Source organism: Schistocerca cancellata, chromosome 5 (assembly GCF_023864275.1).
Source record: "Schistocerca cancellata isolate TAMUIC-IGC-003103 chromosome 5, iqSchCanc2.1, whole genome shotgun sequence".
NCBI classification, from domain to species: domain Eukaryota; kingdom Metazoa; phylum Arthropoda; class Insecta; order Orthoptera; family Acrididae; genus Schistocerca; species Schistocerca cancellata.
In genome coordinates this window covers 323,494,552-323,511,706 of record NC_064630.1, presented here as the reverse complement: position 1 = coordinate 323,511,706, position 17,155 = coordinate 323,494,552, and the positions used below count along the sequence as shown (strand labels likewise).

Here is a 17,155-nt window from a genome sequence, read left to right as displayed (position 1 = left end):
TATTTACACTAATTACATGAACTATATGTAGACACCTAATGCCACAAACCTACCAGCAAACTATCGGATCCCTGATATACAGAATGAGTGATGTACTTCATTCCAATGCTGGACAGACTAGCTATTAAGCTGGTGGTCATAATTGTTTTGGCTCTTCATTGTCAGTGCTACATTTGTTGGATCTCTTAATTAAAATATGGAGAAAAACAGGTACACAATCTAAAACGAGAAATTGGTGCACATTTTACTTGCATCAGAAGAAACAGACCAACAGTGAAGAAGCTAGCACAGGGCTGCCTCCAGTCTTGCTCAATTGAAAGGTAGGGATGAAATTCCCCCCTACCCCATCCCACCCACAGACACAAAACCAGCATTATTAATTTGTATCGCAGTAACAACAGTGCAGGAGGGAAGGTTAGGATTTGTACCAGAGTCGTATCAAAATAAATTCCGTAACAGTGGAAAATTCAGGATGGAATAATGACATATTATGAGAAGGATAGTTGCTATTCACCATATAGTGGACAAATACGAAAAGAACCCCCCCCCCCCACACACACACACACACGCGCGCGCACACACACACACACACACACACACACACACACACACACACATTGCAAACGCAAATTGCTGTGTGACCACAGTCTCTGGCTGGCCTTGGCAGCCTCTCTCTCTCTCTGTCTCGTCTCGTCTCATCTACCTCCGATGAAGGCCTTTTTGGCCCAAAGCTTACTTGCTGTTCTGCCTATCTGTGACAGCATCACCGCTACATGGTGAGTAGCAATTATCCTTTTCATAATATGCATTGTTCATCAGTGCCATGCATGTTACCAGTGTAGATAATTTGTCTGATTGTTTATTTCCGTTCAAAGGTTACCTCTTTTTTTCTGTTTTGGTAGTAGATATGGGTTTAGTTACAGTATCCTTGGGTACATGTATTGTGCTATGAATAAGACATCAATAGATAGTAGGGGGTCCATCAGACATATGTAGTCATAATGAAATATGGCATAGTTGATGGAAAGTCAAAAATTTCTGAAGAGTGTTGCTGACTTATTTCACTTAACCAGAGATGGTACTGAATCACTCGAAGAAGCCTCCTATATTGTTGACAGGTAATATACATGGAGTGTAATAAGACAAACTGTCCAGAAATTATTATTGTAAGCTGTGTTACTTTAGTGAGTGTAGAAAATGAATTCATTTATTGGTTAAAGGGAAAAAACTTTCGGCTTGTAATCTTCGGTATGTAAAGTGCTAATGTACAGGTGTTAGGTTAATGGGTAAGAATGTTCCACTGTTTATGTGCAAATGCAAATAAAGATACTTGGAGACTATTCTCTCTCTCTCTCTCTCTCTCTCTCTCTCTCTCTCTCTCTCTCTCTCTCTCTCTCTCGTTGATGTTTTAATTTTGTGGGATAACAATAAAGATCAGTAAATTCAGTTTCGAAGCCTACTGTTCTCAGGAAATGGTGTCTGAATCAAGGTGAATGATTTGTAGGTGCTTCACTCTATTGTTGCAAAATACATTACTCGCTAATGGAAAAAATAAGATTAAAGCATGAAACACTTTATTTCCAATTGTCATTTACATACCTTGTTTATTCCATCAAGGTAGCAAGACAGAATTATTTTGATGAATGGAGACAGGTGAAATTTAGAAGTGTAGTGCAGTTGATAGACCATGTATATGTACAAGATATTGTTGTATAAGCAAGCAGCAACAATATTAACCATACATGCATTTGATGAAGCTATGATAGACACTGATTTTGACAGCAGACACATCCTGAGTTTGCTTTTGGATTTGATAGGTGATGAAATCTAGGTGTCCTGTACTTACATAAAAGTATTCTGAGGAAAAAGTGACAAGCTGAAGTTTTGGAGTTAAAGACCATGGTAGGCGGGTTATTGGATAATTCGTCTTTAGAAAGTTTTGCTAGTAGTTTGGAGAATAAAATGTGATATTGGTAACAGATTGTGTAATCCAGACAACCACTGCATCACCACATGTGACTTACCATGTAATTGAAGTCAGTCACCCCAGTAGCAGAATTGTGCAAGTCAGGAAAAAATTACAGATTGGTCAACTTTGAGATGGCAAACCAAGAGCTTGATTTTATGGGATTGTTTGGCACATTTTAGGAATAACAGAGCATCAGGTATTTCCAAATAGATCGTTGAAATTATATGTACCAAAGAGATCATGTTGAGACGTATTATGAAAAAGTTCAAGGTGAAAAGTATCAGGTGCTATGTCAAGAGCATGCTGTGTTGATTTAGGTGTGTGATACCTTCTTGGAGGCCACGAAGTACTGATCTGTGACACATAACAAGACCAGCTATTCATTTATTTCATACTGCCAAAGTTTTGCTTTCATACCCTTCCATGTTCATGTTGTTTTTGTTACACATGTAACTTTACACTTCAGTCACACTTCATGACTTACTCCCTTCCATTTGTTTACGCAATAATCCAATGAAATTTGAAAATTATGTGTATTGTATGCTGCTCTGGATTTTGAATTCCGACACACATTTTCAGTTGTTACTTTCTGCTGTTATTACCTGCTATTAAGTATTTCTTGAACATGAGATGTAAGTGATGTATGTTTTCTCATGAAGCCTTCCTGCATATTTTGCTCTTTTCGTTTTTCCTGAATCTCCAAAGGCATCCAGATTAATGGAAAAGTGGGAATGATTTGCTGCAACTCCTATCAGCATTTTTTCCTGTATCAGTTGTCAAATATATGCCAGTGGCAGCTTACTTATTCATCTACTTGCCTACAATTTTCATTCTTGGGAATCAAATCAGTAAATATCCCCAGTCATTCAACTGATTTATCCTTTCTTGCCCATTGCCAATGTCTTGTGATAGTTGTTGCTTCAATTACACACTCACATTATTTAGATGACATCATTAGTGATAAACTGTCACATTGGTTATCTTTTCATCTATTAGGGGAGTAAAATGGGCCAGTCATTAAGTCACTACAATTGGTTGCCAGAGAAATGAGAATAAAATTCTGGATGGATCCATTTTTGAGGCCAAAGCCCATTCCATTCCAATTTATTCACCACAGCCTAGCAATAACATATGAATGTTTTACCTATAGCATGCATGTACAGTCTTCATTTAGTTTGTTAGCTGCCATGTAGAGAAATAAAAAGAAAAAATAATCTATAATTAAAATGCAGTTAAATATTGAAAGAAAAATCTGATAACCACGTGGCAGCAGACCAATAACCCATACAAACTTCTCTCAGCTGACAGAAAACAAAGAAGAGGCTGAAGGAAAACTAATTTTTTGTAGCAAAATAAAAAAGGCTTATGCAGCCTTGGGGGGGGGGGGGTAAGAATTTTGGGACTGAAAGCAGTAAAGTTAATGTTAGTAGTGCTGCTGATGACCACAGCAGAAAATTTGGACTGTAGAAGAGACGCACTAATTCGGAACTAAATAAAAGACAAGTGACATGGAAGAAAACAATATACAATAAAAACTAAACAAATTAAATACTATACAGTGAATGTAGAAGAGATGGAATACGAAAATGGAATAAATAAGTAAAATAAGTGTATATATGGAAATGAACAAGATGGATTGGTGGAAAGAGGAGAGACTGGAAGGGAGATGTCAAAATTAGGTGAAGAAGTTGAAATAAGGTAGGAAACTTAAAAAATTTTGAAGAGTAGTTTCTTACATGTGAAATACTGACTTACTGGTCATGGGAGGAAGCAACAGATCACCCCAGTACTATCCTACTGTTATGGTGCTTTAATATTTAGTACAATAAGCTTGTTTCATCCACATATTCTGACTGGCAGATTAATTGGCAAGCCAACATGGATGGCTGGATAGTTGGAGCATCACTTCAAGTGGAATGTAATGCACATTCTCCCATTACTAACTCTTGGTAGAGTGGCAAGATGTGCAGAATCTGGAAAGACAATGAAAATAAGGGCAAAGAAAATGTGGGATGATATGGGTCAGTATTTCATTTCTTCCTCCAGCATAAGTACTTCATTACTTCACATGTGGAAATCTGCTCTTCATTTAATATGCTTTGTCCCTGCAACCCAGAAGTTACATTCTGCTTCCTGTTATATTCTTTGTTATGTTGTCTCTTTCTATTTTTATCCCTCTTTCCCTAGTTTCCATTGTACCCTGTGGGCAGGCAATTCATCCCTCCTTTTTTTCCCCCCTAACCTGGTACTTAGCTTCACAGGACCAACTTACTGTCCCCTCCCTTTAAACATAAATTGTTCATTTATTATTTGTTCTCCTTTTAACAAATGCAAAATGAAAAATGGGGTCAGACTATTACTCACCTGCAGATAAATGATGAGTGGTACATAAGCACACGTAAATGACCAGAAAATCAGATTGACTTTAGAGGTTCACTCCCTTTTCACATCAGTACTTGTATGGTACCAACAAATAAATGTGTGCTTTCATAACTCTGCCTATTCGCCACCCATCAGTAATCTGCAGGTAAGTGGTACCATGTACTTATTTTTCATTTGTTGTTAGTTATTTCCATTATTGTCGTGTTCTGTTTATTTTATGTAGTCATTTTTCAGTTTTCACGCCTTCCAGTAATGTCTGATGTGAAATCCTTAGTTTTCTAACCCTTTCAAATTCTGCTATTATCCTGAATATTTCCTAACCTTTATGAGTAAAAAGGCTGGTGAATCTTATAACTTGCGCATATGTCTGTCATTCTGCTGCTACATGTTAAATAGTATATATGAAAAATATTGGGACAAATATTGAAAGATAAATTGTGTGAATTCTTTTATGTAGCAATTTAGGGGTTAGCTTGGTGATAGTTATCGAGATGGTTATTATCTGTTCACCAATGTCACTCCTGTAAATGTTAGGTACTAAAAGAGTTCCCGTGTCTGTTGTTTCTCTTTTACCATATATTCCACTGTGTCAAGCTTATTCTTCATCATCAAAGCTCCTGTGAATGCCACACATCAATTATGCCCTTCAGTTTTATCTATTCCTAATTTTGGAGACATGTAATGACCTGTTGATGTTATTTGTCCTAGTGTAAAATCAACCAGTGGCCCTCTCTTCTGCAGAATAACATGGAAATAGTACATCTAGGGTGCCCCAAGTATGTTGTATTGCATTACACAGGGCATTGTTAGATCTGCTTCCGTTATTTGTTTGTGTGAATACAACTGTTCTTATCCATTGTGTATTACAACAACTTGTTGTTTACCTGTGTGAGGGGGGATAGGTGATAGCTATTTTGAAATTCATTAATATAATATCTCATTTTTTTGTGTATAGAAAGTCACATCCAAGAGCTTAGCAGCTCTTCATCAGAGGAAGCTGGAAATAATTTCCCAGTTGGAGAAAGTTGTGGGAATATCTGCTGCATCAGCAATTTCCAGTTCTACTTCTTCCCAGGCCAGAGCGGTAAGAGTACTAAAAAAAAGTTGTGCACCAAAGTTAACAAATGAAACAAGAAATACATATACTGAACGATTTTTTAAACTTTCACTTATTCCCATAATTAGCACCTTAAAATATAAAACTGGTGGCTGTGGTATGGTGTGTGGTGACCCAGGTGGAAAATCTCAGATATGACGCTAGTTTTGCAGCATTCACCAGGCAGAAGTGGTTGTATAGGAGTTGATTTGAAGTGAAGCAATCTGTAAAGCAACTAAGTCATCACACTAACAATTCACACTGAATTCATGACCAAGCAAGGTGGCTCTGGACTTGCACATGAGAGAACTTAGTCCAGCTGATCTCTATTTACTGTGGTTTTTATAAATTGATCCACCCATATCAATTTGAGAACTAAGTGTGTAAATACATAGTATCAATAGGTATCCCAATCTTATGGGGCAAACATGCAAAATAGTGTTGTACCAGGCCCATATATATAAAAATGTGGAACATCTGCACAAGGTATTCTTTTATGTTAATTGAAGACTTGCATTCCACTCCATCCCACCCAACCTCCCTCCCCCCCCCCCCACCTCCCCCCCCCCCACCCACCCACCCACCCAACCCCTAAAAAAGTAACGAGAGTCACTTTATCATCTTTAATGGCATTCAAGAAAAATATAATGCATTCTTTAATGATAACATTTTAATACATGTTAAATGATAGTCCACTTCACTTTGGAATGGTTTTATTGGTGAATCAGTTTTTGTCAACAGTACACTTAATATGCATCACAGTACTACGTACTTTATATTTAATATGTTTCAAATTAAATCATGAGTTCATCCGAGTTAGCAAAAGTAAAATAAACATCTAGACAATATATATTTAAACTTTGTTATCAGAGGTGGTTTTTTTTCAATCCAAGGCCGTTTTCTGCCCTAAAACTGAAGCCTTGTTTGAGCAGCACTGGTGCATCATCAGAAGATACCAGTGTAGTTAACATGTGGCACAACTGTTGATTCTAACACATAATGTGATAATGACAGTTTCTTTATGTTTGCTGTATAACATGACTGTTCCATTAATTTTATGCTTTTCTCCAAGTTTTCATCACAGCACTTTGATGTCATTATTTGCTCTCGCACTCTGGCTTCTTGCAAACCTGTGGGGTAGTTCCCTCTAGTTTCTGTTGGCACTCCTAAACAATGGTGAAATTGTAAGACTATCAAATATCTAACTTCTCCTTTCACTCTCTTTACGTATTGGACAAACACTCTTGTCCTCATTAACGGCAAATGACTGTTCAGGTAATGTGTTGTCAACATTTTTCAGATTTCACAAACAAAATGATTTAGCTGCCTTAAAAGCTGTTGTCATACCGAACATGACTTATCATCTTTGTTCTTGCTGCTGAGTAGACACCAGAAATTCTACCTTGCCACTTGTTTCTTCCTTTTTCGCTTACATTTGTACTTTTGTAATACTACCAGCCCAATTTGACAGCCTGCCTCCAGCAAGCTACCCAAAGATAAAATTTCACATTGCAGTTAAATTGGTATGTGTATCGTACTATGAGAAACAATCACAAGGAGCCTTTTAGACTCCTAATCCAAAAGAGCCTGTAAGTAGGCTTCAGATAAATCGGTTTCGGAGAAAAACTGGCACACAGCAAGTTTAGCTTATAACTAGTCTGGACAGGGCAAAGGGTAAGTGTCAGTGATAGATTGAGCACTAACTGAAACTTCAAAGTTGCCTCAAAGCTGAAGCTGACCAGTTGGTTTTTTAACAATCACATTTTAAATGTGAGTAATAAAGAAAAGAGATGTAAGCAGGTTTCAGGCATGTGAAATGAAGTTCCTCAGAAGTAAGCTAGGAGTAACAAGGATAGATAGGATGAGGAATGAAAGGGTAATGGAAATAGTGATAGAGGAATCATTCAGAGAAGAATAGAAACATCAAGGCTAAGATGATGTGGACACTTAAAGAGAATGGAAAACAAGATGTATCCCAATAAGATAAAAGAAATGGAGGTGCAAAGGATGTGGCCAAGACAAAGACAAAGGGAGGATGACTGAAAGGTGAGGAGGAATGTTTTCAAAAAAGAAGCGAGTACTGGACAAGAGTGAACACAGAAAGATGGTGAGAAAACAGGGTTACATGGTGGGGCTTATGTTCCAGGCAGACCCAGGCTGGAGCTGGAAAGTGTTCAAGATTATGATGATGACGACGATGATGATGATGATAAGGAGGGTAGGTCACTCTCAATGTAATAGACTGTATGACGCCTAACAACATCGCCTGTCCATTTGTGATTTCACTTGATCACGCAAAGCCATTGGAATAGGGCAAGCACAGAAGAAGCATGGATGCTCCATAGGTTTCAGGGTAATCTGGACCACAAAATTAGTGGTACAACCTAACCCATCCAAGAAGAGAGACGAGAACCCAGAACACAGAGAATCTTAAATGCTGGTAAGGCACCTGATCGGAAATGAGGTGCACTGTATCTGACATGGAAAAATCAAGCGCCGGCCGCGGTGGTCTAGCAGTTCTAGGCGCTCAGTCCGGAACCACGCGACTGCTACTGTCGCAGGTTTGAATCCTGCCTCGGGCATGGATGTGTGTGATGTCCTTAGGTTAGTTAGGTTTAAGTAGTTCTAAGTTCTAGGGGACTGATGACCACAGATGTTAAGTCCCGTAGTGCTCAGAGCCATTTGAACCATTTTTGAAAAACCAAGCACTGAAAACATCCAGACTGAACAAATTTATGGTACCAGCACCATCCACTAACCAATAGCCAAGGAATGAACCACAGATTTATATATAATGGGGGCCAGAAATTGCCCCGAAGTTGAAATGTGCTGCTTTTTGTAACTCACCAGACATTGAGTAACTGGAAATAACGTAAGAGATCCCAAATCCACATAAGTTTGTGAGTTTAGCGAAGTCATGGCTGCACACTTGTCCACTTGCAGTCTGAGTGCTTTGCCTTCACTCGCATTTTAATAAACGGTTTGTATGCTTCGTAAACACTGGAGACACACAGCTAATATTGATGTCCATGTCTGCGGGAGGGGCTGGGAACGACACACAGATGCTAAATGTCCATTTTTTTGTAATGTTGGTGCAAGCCGTGCAGCACGGCCATTTCATGTTGCACAGAATGGTATGGGCTAGATGAGAGCACTGCCTTTGCTGTGGTTGTTGCTTGGAATATCGCTATCCAGTGTGGCATGGAGGCCACGTTTTTACGGCTGCCATGTTGTCTCTCCCTTGAAAACTGGCTGATGCCTAGCATGAGATACCTCAAAAGATTGAGCAATATTTAACATTTCAGCAAAGATGGATTCTTGCACTTGACATACCACATTATCAGGAGTCAACTGAGCTATGGCGTCATGGAACATAGAATCAGCATAGGAATCATGATAAGCATCAGTAACAAATTGACAGTTGCGATTGAAGGCGTGGAGCTTGGCTGCCCAAAGCCTGTAGTTCTGGTGGTACTGTTTATGACGACTATGAAATACTACACATGTTTGCAGTGACTTCTGTGCATTTACAGTGATAACTTGACAACAACTTAACACATTTCTTCGAACAAAAATGATGCTAGTTTCTAGAGAGAGGCTAACTGGTACAACAACTGTTAGATCTGAAGAGAAAGCCAAGAAAGAAGTATCCAGGCTTTGGGTACATTGTCATAAGAGGAAACGACAGCGGGTACACAAATGATGTAGAAGCCTACATAGTCAGTGTGGCCAACAAGTTCATGATACCAGCTGTTCCTTGAGGAGGGATTGGAGCACTGCTTCCATGGACAGAAGAACTGAAGGAACAACCGATAGACTGAATGCACAGAAGGGAACACCACATTCATCATCATTTATATTGTAAGATACAAACAACAGCATTGCCACAGTGAACCAAAGTTTATTCATCTTCCTCATAGAAGCAAGCAACAGTTGAGAACAAGACACGAAGGAAGAAACCATCCAGGTACTGATACAAGCAGTTAGTGTCAATAAATATAAACATAATATGTGAGCGAGTGCCTGCTGCACTGTATTTATAAAGAGGATGGTTCTACTAGCTGGGTTGGCAGATGTTGTATCCTGTGTACAAGTCATGTGGCTCACTGCAGGTGGCTCCTGGTGGCCGGCCAACACAGATGCCATTGGCGGAATGTTCAAAGTATAATGCGCCAACAGGCGTATCCAAGTATTCTGTACAGGCTTGTAGCAGTATGCTACAGCTTTTGTCCTGTTATAATATGCCCCTGATATTTCACATCTGCAGCCAAGGCCTTTGGGAAAAAGTTCTCAAATCTTTGCTGTGGACTCTTCTTCAGGATCTGCAACTCACATTACCATTTAAATAGGACTCCGGCTGATAATGAGTTTTATCTGTCAATCAGACATAATGAGATTCATTAGCATTCTTTTTTTATGATACACAGTGTTAGTAAAGTCAGTAATTTGTTATGACATAAGATTAACATGAGCAGGTCAAGTATCATAACAACTAAATAAACATTGAAACCGTTGGGAAAGCTTGTGATCTGAAGTCCATTAGTTATTAGTACTGATAATTTTCTGCATCAGAAAGTTGAACCCATTATTTCTGATGAACAGAAGGTTCTGTTTAACTACAGACATTGTATAATACTTCGTGTAACATGCTGTTAAAGGCACACCTTTCATGTGGGAAGTACATAAACAGGACAGCAGTTCCATATGAAATCCCATGTCTGAGAATATATTTTAACTGTATTAATGAAAAACATTGTTCAAACAAATTATGTTCTAGTGTGATGCTTCAGTAACATTATAGAGAACTGAACCAATTATGGGAACAGTTATTGGAGACTTCAGGTACAACAGAGAAAGAAATACGGTTGCGTTAATCTATAGGAGAATTTAAGTGTGAAGAATCTCTTGTACATAGAAAGTAATCCTTGGGTGATGAGATATGTAGTAAGCACGTTGTTTACCTCCTATACATAATCAAAAGATTAAGAATAAGTGTGGCTGGCAGTTGCAGAGCCAATGGAACCTCATAGTGCAGAGCTTAAACTAATAGCTGATCACAACTGTCATGCAGAAGCCGTTTCAGTTACCCTTATTAACTAGTTTAGAAAAACAGAATTACAGTAATGTAGGACTGACAAAGAACTTGTCATTTTGTTGCACCTCTTAGAATGGTAGCATTCATATGAGCATTCATGGAGATTGTAGAAGTAACTGGAAAAAACGTAGTTTAAGTAACTGCCTTAGCAATTTCGTTAGCATGTGCCATATCTGTTTGAGAGCTTTCAAGATCTCAGCTATCTCTGTTACTATTTTTGTAATTCATATAATTGATTTAACACTCATATTATGTGCTTATCAGTTTCCATCTACATAATTGAATCAAACAGTAGAACAGGTAGGCGACCATACAATTGATGGATTGAATGCTTGTACACAATATATACACTTAGGACTTGCATTGGACTTTAGAGCACATAAATAAGCACTTATAGTCACAAGGGAGCATTCCCAAGTGTCAGTAAACGACCTTGATGACACATGGCAGGTTTGTGGAAGGGGTTAAATCGTGCAATGCACGGTGCCCAATTTCACTTTAAAGCAGTAAAACACACCCCGAAGAGTAATTAGGCATTTTAGGTTTAGAGGGAATACCCGAAACGATGATATATAAAAAAGTTTTTCATATAAAAGTTGCTACATAATTAATGCTCTTGGAAACTGTAAAATCAACTTTTTTAATTGTTTGAAATTTTACAACATACCCCGCCACCATTAATCAAGTTTGAAAATTGAAAACTTCTATTAAAACACAAATTAGAGAAGCTTGAAGCCACATACAACACTGTGTAATGAAGCTGCTTCATTTTTGGAAAATAAACTGTGCACATTGTGCTGTCAGAGTATTTTCAATTTACCTAATTAAAATGTTTAAACATTCATTACTATTTTAATTATTTTTTTTACTTATATTTGTTTTGTGTTTTAAATTGTTATTCCACCTATTACATTCATGTTTTCTTTGTTTTTTGCAAATACCGTATCACATACATGTATTTTGTTGATTGGAAGTAATATACAAGTTATTATTATGATAGAAAATAATTTCAATAATGATAATCTGTAAGGAAATGCTTAAAAAATTGGTTCTTTTACACCATACACATTAAACTTAATGAACTTTCTTCATGTAATATGCACAACAGTGAAAACAATATAAAAAAAGTCAGTAGAAGATCAAATTGTTGCGGTGATCCTCTAAATATCCTGATTTGTATCAGGCATATTTCAGTACATTAGTAAGCCTTGGCGAAGAGAGTTGATTTTGTACTAGTGACTGCAACTTGATTGTATTGTTTCTCAAACGGAGATTGACATTATGCTCATTCAACAGAACTATATCTGAAATTCTCACAAAGTTCTTCCAACATCAAAAGCTGTATACATTCCACAACTGTACCTGTGGTGTCAAGCCCTTTGAGCTCACCAGATAATTTTTATCCTCAGGTACAATGCTCAAAATGTTCTATTTTATTCACTGACCACCTGCATTTTCAGTTTTAAAAGAAACTAATGGTGGTGGTTTTGGACCGAAAATTATAGACTCGTTTTTTGAAGCCCCAAATGTCTTTGTGAAAGCATCAAAATCTGGTAAACAAACGACTGACCATGTCAAAATATATTTGAAAGAGCATCATACCTGAGGCCAAGGAATTTGTTCATCTGGTGATCCCAAAGGTTCAACAGCACACATACAACTGTGGGATGTATCAGCTTTCCATGTTGGAAGAATTTTGCGAGAAGGCTTTCAGATCTAGTTCTGTTGAATGATTATGATGTCAATCTGCAGTTGAGAAACCATGTAATCTTGTTGCAGTCATTAGTTCATAATCAGTTCTCTTCGCCAAGCTCTACCAATTTACTGAAATATGCCTGATACAAATCAGGATATTTAGATAATCACCCATGACAATTTGAAATCCTGCTGAATTTCATTTTATATTGTTTTCTCTGTTGTGTGTATTATGTGAAGAAATTTTGTTCATTGTACCTGCATGATTAAAAAAAAATATATATATATATATATATATATATATATATATATATATATATATATATATATATATATATATATATATAAACATTTCTTTACAGATGATCATTACTGTGATTCTTTTCTATCATAATAATGAGTTATTGGCACCTATTATTTTCAATTAATGAAACACATGTGCTTGAAACAGTAAACTAAAAAAATAAACAACTAAAAATATAAAATAAAATCAAACTATGGAAAATCCAGTATGGAATGTAACAATATTATGAAAAGGAAAGTTGCTACTCATCATATAATAGAGATGCTGAGTCGCAGATAGGCATGACAAAAAGACTCTCACAAATTAAGCTTTCAGCCAGTAAAACCGTCGCCAAAAATAAATGACACACACACACACACACACACACAAAATGTAAATGCGCCCTACACACATGACTGCAGTCTCACGCAAGTAAAGCCACACTGCCAATAATAATTTAAAACTTAAAACAAATATAAGTAGAATGAATAATTAGAATAGTAGAGTATGTTGAAAATACTCAGTTAGCACATTGCGTACAACTTATTTTCCAAAAATGGTGTTTTGTAACCAGCTTTTTTACACAGGGATTTATGTGGCTTTGAAAGCTGCTCTAATTTACGTTGTAATAAAAGTTTTCATTTTTCAGAATTAATTGATGCAGGGGTATTTTGGAGAATTTCAGATTACTGCAAAAGTTGATTATACAGTTTTCGAGAACATTAATTACATTTGAACTTTATATGAAAACCATTATATATCATTATTTTGAAGATGTTCCCTCTAAACCTAAAATGCCAAATTACCCTTTGGGGTGGGTTACCACTTAGAAGTGAAATTGGGCACAAAGAAAAAAAAAATGTGTATTGCATTATTTAGCCCCCACTCACACCCACCAGTTTTCATAAAGATCGTTTATTGAGACCTCAGAATGTTCTCTTGTCAGTGCTTTGGCCTATTTAGGGTGAAGATCTGTCTCGAGTTAATTAGGTTGAGTGAACATTGATCTCTGTTTGACTGATCATGCCACGAAATCTTTATCCATACCAAAACCACCAACAGTCTTTTCTGTAAAATCTATTCACCAACGAATAGTGCATCTGCAGTTGTGGTAATCCTCTTAGGGTGCTGTAAATAACTCTCCAAAGTCTTCACAGTAGGCATAATTCTCAAAGCTGCTGCACAAACAGGTCTAGGATGCAATAACCTCTCTGATGCATAATTCTCACACTAACCAACCATGTATCAGCCTGTAATGGAGCAGTTGATCTACATTCTCAGGCAGATTTTCAACCACCTTTCATCATGCCCTGAAATGAGAGCTATTTCCCATTACTGCTACCCTCTTCACCTATAGTAGTATGCCATTTTCCACCAAACCTACAAAACTGCACTAGGGTCTTTCATGGCCCAGAGAGCAAAATGTCAATCGGCACCATCTTAGCTGTTGTTATTAACAGCATAACCAGCACAGCAAGAAGACTGTTGGAGAGCTCATAATTTGCAAACGATTTAATGATAAATTATTCTCCCCCAGACCCACAGTGACAACTCAGCAATTACAGTTAACTTTTCAGGAGTTAGATAAATGGGTCACATGACAAGCTTTGTTTTGCATTGAGAAAGCAGTCTCCGTCAATTTCAGCCCCATTTCACAAATATTAATTGCCACAGTTGTGAGATATGGTCATCATATTCAATTTCCACAACAGTTAGAAATTTCTGATCCCACTGATAGATGTGGGGTACTGAAAGGTTAGGTTTAATAGAATTTTACTAAACATTTCACCAGGTCTGACTAGATTGTGAGTATTGATTCTGTGGATGGTCTGATACTTTTATTTCAAAATCCCGAACGCAGTACATCGTGGACCCACCATAATTTCAGCTGGAACGTATAAAAGAAGCCCTACCCTTACCGTATGTGCAGAAACCAGCGAGCTTCATCCAGCTACCCAAAAGCAACTTTTGAAGATAAATCGGGCACAAGGTCTCCTGAATTTTTCATAGTTTCTCACACAATAGCAGAGAGAGTGTGCAGTAATCATCTGCAAGCCACAAAGTCAGTATAGATCCAGGTGGAGCAGATTGTGCTGGAATACGGTATAGTGAAAGTGAGGGTTCTTCCACAGAGTTGGAGTTAGCAGGCACTTCAGTTAATCAGTAGAACCATTATAATTTTTAAACATGTCATATGAGAAGGCAAGTACAGCAGATTGCTTCTATTGGCATCTTTCTGTTAAACATGTAACTGAATGTTTTGTAGTAGCAGGAGGTGTGGTAGTCTGCTATGTCTTTAAAATCTAAGAGAATTACATGTGATCCTCATGCACTGAATGTTTTGCCTGTTTTAATTCTCATAGTGCTCTCCAAACTATCTTGTAAATGTGCCCAGCGTAAATGTTAGCTCAGGGCATCCTCATTTCTCTCCAATGACAGCATAAATATATGTCACTCTGCTGAGTGCCAGAAGCTATAGTTGCAGCAGCTAGAGAGGCTTGTGAGGGAAGTGTGATAATGAAATGTACTATTTGCTTGAATTCGGTGGTGTCCTCTGTAAGAAATAAAGTTATGGAGGAATGGGAAAGAGTGTGCCATGGCAGCAAGAGAAAATATACTTCACCTGGTGAAACTGACCACTCAGCAGTGATGTATGTCTACCTGTATCCAAATGAGGTAATTCTAGCATCCCTCCATTCAAGGTGTGGTCCTACAGCCACAGCTTCCTCTTCTGTTAAGAAGAGGCATTAGAATGTTGATCACCACTCTCAGTGTATCTCATTTTGATTGAATGGGGGTTTATATGATGACCAAGTAGCTTCAAGTAATTTAGCTGGTGATACATGGTCTCTGTTTTGGGTGGTGCCACTATCAATGTCAAATGCTTCATAAAATTATGTGGGGGGAACAAATCTTATACCCAAACTGATAGGAAGAAGTCCCCGCCCCCTCTTACACAGATTCTAACTACTATGCATTACAGTTAGTATATTTTAGTTATATTTTTCCTTTATTTTCTGATTTAAATTATTTTTGTATTTCTTAATAATGTAATATTTTTACTTTTTACTTTTTGCTGTTTGTTTCTCTTCCTTAGCTGCACAGTTTTTATTAATTTTTTGGAAGAGTACTATTAACTTGTATGGAGTGTTCTTCTATATGGCGCTGAAACATGGACTATGAGGAAAAAAGACAGAGAAAGGCTGGAGGCTTTTGAGATCTGGACATGGCGGAAGATGGAAAGAATTGGTTGGATGGACAGAGTAAAAAAATGAAGAGGTACTGAGAAGAGTGGGAGAGAAAAGACAGTTACTAGATGTAATAAAGAGAAGAAAAAGAAATTGGATTGGGCATATATTAAGAAAGAATGACGGACTAATAAAAACAGTTTTAGAAGGTTATGTAGAAGGGAAAAGGAAGCGAGGAAGGAAGAGATTCCAGATACTGGATGACATGATGGACGGTACAACATACAGCAGCCTTAAGAAGGAAGCAATGGATCGCAGAAAATGGAGAGGCAAAGGACCTGCTAATATAACAGATAACTGATGATGATGACTATTAACCGAGCCATTGAGTACCCTAAAAGCAACAAGAACAATACTAAATTGATTATCAAATACAAGGTCATCTATGAAAACAGCCATGTCATATATGAATTCCCCTGTAACTATGGCACAACCTTTTATGTGTGAACAGATACCAACTAGCTGTCAGTCAGTATTAATGACATGTTACAAACTGTCATTGAGGACTGATTTGACCATCCATTGGCCGTGCATCTATAGTGCTGAACACATTGTGATCAGTTACAAAAATATCCTTCATAACCTGTGCCAGTATGATTCCTCCCTCCCCTGCCACCCCTCATTTCTTTTTCTCCCAACACCAGCAGATCTGAGCTACACAGTTGGGACCAGTTCCTACAACACATTCTTTGGTTCTGCAATCTTCCTGGCCTGAATCACCACTCCTGTATACACTTCATCATTCCCTCCCGTTCCTAGCAACCAGTTTCGAAAAAGTTACTACTTCACTGTGAGCCCCTATCCCCAATTGTAGTCGTGCTTATAAATTGGAGGACTTTCATCCACTCTGTTATTGCTCCAATTTCACATTTCACATTGGTAAATCTCCTATTTTACCAGTGCCGCACTCCCTAAACCAGTGTGTGGAACACTCAAATACCTCTCCCTACCTAAGTCAAGCAGTCAGTGGTGCATTATCCATATCATTGTCTCATGCTAACCCTCTCTCACCTAGCTCTTGATCCTCTCTCCCCTTCACCACTTCCCTGTTCATGATTTATATTCACTGCAGAATTTTTTAGTATCATGGTAATAATTGATTGTAAAATTAACACACTGAATGTGGATGTGCATGAGGCCAGGCACATTGTCATCAAAGATGATTGAGGGTCATGAATCAAACATTAATGTAGAACTAATACACAAACAATATTCTCAATTGTTTGTGCACAATAATATTACTAGAGTTTTATAGATTTAAAATTTCCTTGGTGGTATCATTTTAACTAATGGAGTGTTAGAAAGCTATGAAGAGAAACTATTAGCAAATTCTGTGGAGTACTAAAATTGTTTTGCCACATTTGAGTGCTTGAAAAATAATTAAGTC

General features: G+C 37.6%; 1 protein-coding gene across 1 annotated transcript in view; it reads left to right on the top strand.

The window, feature by feature from the left end:
* Positions 1-17,155, top strand: part of LOC126187451 (roquin-1) — a 279,093-nt gene that overhangs the window by 157,042 nt on the left and 104,896 nt on the right. The window contains exon 11 of the mRNA XM_049928539.1: positions 5,307-5,435. Coding sequence (XP_049784496.1) covers positions 5,307-5,435 — 129 coding nt within the window. The remainder of the gene's footprint in view (positions 1-5,306; positions 5,436-17,155) is intronic.